Here is a 5005-nt window from a genome sequence, read left to right as displayed (position 1 = left end):
TTTTTTTTTTGAGACAGAGCTTCGCTCTTTCACCTAGGCTGGAGTGCAGTGGTGCAATCTTGGCTCATGGCAACCTCCGCCTCCCAGGTTGAAGTGATTCTCCTGTCTCAGCCTCCAGAGTAGCTGGGATTACAGGCATGTGCCATCACACCCAGCTAATTTTGATATTTTTAGTAGAGACAAGGTTTCACCGTGTTGGCCAGGGTGGTCCCAAATTCCTGACCTCAGGTCATCCGCCCACCTTGGCCTCCCAAAGTGCCAGGATTACAGTTGTGAGCCACTGCGCCCAGCCCAGTTTTAGCTTTTTAATGGAAAGTAGTGTTGTTTCAGTTGATGGAATGTTTCTTTCCCTCAGTTTCAACTTGTTTTATAAGAGCCTTCAGGATGTTTCATGAAAAACTGTAGCTCTCTCAGCAGATTTCATTACACCTCAACTTTCATTACCAACTCTACCTTCTGAACACAACTTTGGCCTTCTGCTCCATTCTGCTGTAGTTTAAAGCTGCAGATATGACCTCTGTTAAGCATTTTGCTTTCCACTGCAAAAAAGCTAATGCTCAGGTATAAGATTAAGATGAAAGGAAAACTAAGCTTATTAGAAAAATTCCTAGTCATTTAGTCAAACATCCACACCTGCTGAAAGAGAGTGGCCAAACGGTCCTCGGGAACACTTGCTTTTCTATAGATACATCCCCTGAGTTTTCTAGGATGAAAAGCTCATCTTTGAAATAATGGTGTTTTGTTTAAACAATCCTTTGTGAGAGAGGCTTTGTCCTGGAATGCCTTGTGCATATTAAAACTGTAAATAATCTTGTCATTTGGAATAAATCTTCTTAATGTGCACGTTATAATTGAATTCATCTCTAATTAATGTAGCATTACCATGTGGCAAAGGTGGATTGGCTTCTGTTTTCTGATTGCCCTTGAACGTTGCCTCGAAGTTGCAGGATTGCTGATGAAGTCAATAAGAGCTGTGCATTGATTTTCAGACACAAAGACCATCCCCAGCATGGCTGCAGACATGTCCCCAGGACCAACAATTTTCCACAGTGCGATGGCCAGTACCAAGATGAAACGCATGAGGGAGTAAGTAGCGTGTTGCCTGCCCCCTAGGAAGGTGCAGTGTTAAAGCATATTGACCAAGTGTGTGACCCAGTCATGTGATACTGTCTTAGTCCATTTGTGCTGCTGTAACAAAATACCTGGGACTAAGATGCTCCAACTTACAAACTTCTCTCTAAAATTCACTTTCTGTATTGGTGCTGGTTGAATAGTTAGTGAACTTTGGCAAGAATTATTTTTCAGTTGATTTGCACTTATAGTATTCTTGTAGCACAGCACATTCTCATCCATACTAATGTTTGCAAGCAAAGGAAAAAAAATGCTGAAAGTTATTTCCAAGCCTAAAGCTGTTAATATGTTTATATACTTACTGTTTTCCAACCCTACCTGTACCAGAGTAGTCATATAATAACATAATTACCATGGCAAGAAGTGATTCCCAGAAACTGGAAGTGAAGGAGTTTGGATTAATCTTTCCCTCTGTAGACGGAAGCTACCTCCACCTCTCCTTGCTTGGAGGAGATAATATAGAAGGCGTTGCTAATTTCCCAGTTGATAGTCTTTAAAGAAAAGAAAAGTGGTTTGCTTATTTTACCCATAAAAGTTAACAATGTCGTGTCAGATTTTTGATCTAAGACTTCATTACTTTTGCAAAGTACACTATACTCCATTTCCGAGCATATTATGAAATGTTTTAAATAATTAAAATGAAAATATTTTGCAAAATTAATTGGCCAATATGCATTCTAATGATTTTATTCCTAGTGTGTTGTTTTTCTCCTTATTGCTTTATTGTAATTGACCAAGTACTTTCTGGCTCACCTTTTTAATGTGGGCTAATGCAGTTTGAGTTATTCCCCCATGGATGGTATTGCTCCTTTAGTGCAATAACCTGCCATCCTTTTATATTTTATATTGTGACTCCTTATGTCATTCCAGAAAAGACAAAAAGGAAATCAAGGCTGCAAAGCTGCGTATCTTTTGAGCATGTTGTGTTTTCTCAGTTTCAAAGACTTAGAAGCCAGCCAGAGAGAGGAAATCTTGCTGTTCTTTCTCTGCACAGTGATTTTCTCTGCACAGTGATATACTACATGCTTAGCATATGGATCTCAACTATTGGGATGCCAAGAAGAACAGTTAATGACATTTGTCTCCATAGAGATTATAATGTAGAGACAACACAAAACTTAAAAATGCAAAACGTTAAGTGACAACATAATGGTTATGTAATATGAAGGGATAGTTAGTAACAGTCCCCAAATGGGAGCGTGGCCATGAGCCAAATAGATGATGAGAGTTCTAAGGTCAGAAAGGGGAATTTGGAAGGCCTCTGGGAGAAGCAGGGACTTAACCTTCACAGAGCGATATAATTTGGAGAGGTAAAGAAAAAGGAGGAGAAACGGGAGGTCAGCAGATTTGGTGTCTGAGTCTTGGCTTCACTAATAAATGGCTGTCTAACCTTTCACAAGTGATTTTCTAAGATTCAGTTTCTTCATCTGTAAAATGGTCATGTTAATTGCCACAGCTGGATACCCAGGAAGCATACTGAGAGATGGAAATTAATGTATAGGAGGAGTTTTGTGAGGGAATCTTCTGGAGACCAACACCTGTAGAAAGGAAGAGGAAGGAAGCAGACTAGTTAGGGAGAAGTCAAGCTGTGACATAGGTCATTAGAGGCCTCTGCCAACCCCATAGGGAATTCTGGGGCTAGATGGCCCTGCAGGACTGTCCTGAGTTGGGACAAGAGGGCCTTCTTAACCCCATCAATCAGACATTGCATCTTGGCCACTCTGGGAAGGGGCTGTGACTGAGCAAGATGTTGACTTCTGTATTTACCAGTATAGACTTCATCTTGATTTACCAGTTGTTAACATTTTGCCACATTTTTGTAATTTTTCTTTCTATCTATCTATATAGTATATACACATATACACTTATAAATTATTATTACTGATCCATTTGAGAATACATTCCATGCATCACAATTCTTCATCCCTAAATATTTAAACGTGTAGCTTCTAAAAACAAGAACATTCTCTTATATAACCACAGTCTGATGATTGAATTTAGGAAATTTCACATCAGTACATACTACTATTTAACATACAAATCCATATTCAGATTTCATTGATTATCCCAATAGTACCCATTATAGCAATTGTTTTTCCGATTCAGGATACAAGCCAGGATCACACATTGCACTCAGTTGCTATGTCTCTTTGGTGTATTTACTCTAGAATGGTTCCTCAGTCATTCTTCGTCTTTCATGACACTGACATTTTTGAAGAGTTTAGGCTGGTTGTTTTATAAGATATCTCTTACTGTGGGTTTGTCTGTTGCTTCCTCATCATGAGCTTCAGGTTATACACTTTTGGTGGTAGCCTACATAAGAAATATTATGTGTCCTGAACTTTTAAACATTTAATTATAGGAAGTTTCAGCCACAAATAAAAGTAGTCAGAGTAGTATAATTTTTCTATAGACTAATCAACCCAACCAGTTCAACAGTTATCAACCATGACCAATCTTGTTTTTCTATACTTCCACCTGTTCTCACATGTTACTTTTAAGGAAGTCCTATTCATCATATATTATATCTATAAATATTTCAGTGAATATGTGAATTTTAATCTGCTCTTTGACATTTTCCCTTGGATGTCCATTAGGCATCTCAAGCTCAGGATTTCCAAAACTGAATTCCTAAATTTCCCTACCACACCTGCCCCCTCCACAGCCTTCCCCATTGTTACATAAGCAAAGGCGAGATCTAGGTGAGAAGGAACCTTGTAGCTCAGTAAGTAATGCCTGAAGGCTTACTTAGTGTGTGTCAGTTTAAGGATATCAGGCAAATGACTTTGTCATCTCCTCTATGAAGAAGTTGGGTGGCAAAACACCTGGTGATCATACTGACATCCTTCTCCAAGTTCTCTAAACTGGGGCCCTGGGGCTTTGTGAGTATTAATATATACAATGTCAGTCATAGAGTAGACCCAGCACAGTGGTCAGGAGGGAAGATGCAAGGGGCAGGCTGCTGGGATTTATATCCCTCTTTGCCACCGACTAATATGTATCCTTGGACAAGTTAACCAAACTCTTTGGGCCTCAGATTTCTCATCTGTGAAGTGGGACTAATAATGATTTGTGCCTCGTAGAGTTGCTGTTAGGGTGAGTTGAGATAATGTATGAAATGCACTAAGAATAGTTTATGGCACATAGTAAGTGCTCAGTAAATGTTAACAACTTAGACTCTCAATATGTGTGCAGTTCCTTCATTTTGAAAATCCCCAAGCCAAGTATCTGAAGGTGTTGACATGTATTAGTGATGTTTTATACCTGAGGGCATTGGTAAGTGAAGCAGCTGTTTGTTAAAACATTCATGTAGTATCTTTTTAGCATGCAAAAAGTGTTAGTGCCAATTCTCTGAGAAAATGCCATGAAGTTGTTTAATACAAATTCCAACCATTTGCAATTCTCCAACTTGGACTTCTGGCCACAGCCACTTCTCACTCTTGCAGGGAGACTACTCCATAAATGAAACTCCCCTACTGGTGCACAGACAACACCAGCTCTCAGAAGTTATTAGGTGGTACTGCTCAGAGTCATTGGAATGTTGGCAGAATGACAAGAAGTCAGTGATGACTTCTTTTCTGACTGAGGAATTTCCATGTACATTTGAAGAGAAGTTGCTATTCATAATATGGATAGATAAATGATGAATGGATAGATGAACAGGTAGATGGATAGATGAACAGGTAGGATAGATGAACAGATAGGACAGGTAGGTGGATGGATGGGTGAATGGGTGGATAAGTGGGCCTTTGTGGCTCCGTGGTCCTCCTGAAACTTCTGCTCTCAGGGAAGGGTTTCTGTTCAAAAAAGCTTTTTTTTAAATTTTTTTTATTTTTATTTATTTATTTATTTATTTATTTATATATTTATTTAT

The 5005-nt window shown here is 39.0% G+C and overlaps 1 protein-coding gene across 10 annotated transcripts in view; it reads left to right on the top strand.

Annotated features, from left to right (window-relative positions):
* The window catches only part of NEK11 (NIMA related kinase 11), a 318233-nt gene that overhangs the window by 246786 nt on the left and 66442 nt on the right, over positions 1-5005 (top strand). For 9 of the 10 annotated variants that reach the window (XM_017862319.1, XM_017862325.1, XM_017862318.1 and 6 more), the window contains one exon: positions 990-1086. The exons of the other annotated variant lie outside the window; for it this stretch is intronic. In XM_017862319.1, coding sequence (XP_017717808.1) covers positions 990-1086 — 97 coding nt within the window. The remainder of the gene's footprint in view (positions 1-989; positions 1087-5005) is intronic. 10 annotated transcript variants of the gene reach the window in all.

The sequence above is a fragment of the Rhinopithecus bieti genome, unplaced genomic scaffold (assembly GCF_001698545.2).
Source record: "Rhinopithecus bieti isolate Rb0 unplaced genomic scaffold, ASM169854v2 scaffold_62793, whole genome shotgun sequence".
Classification (NCBI taxonomy): domain Eukaryota; kingdom Metazoa; phylum Chordata; class Mammalia; order Primates; family Cercopithecidae; genus Rhinopithecus; species Rhinopithecus bieti.
Note: the sequence above shows the minus strand (reverse complement) of the source record. Positions and strands in the feature narration are given on the sequence as shown.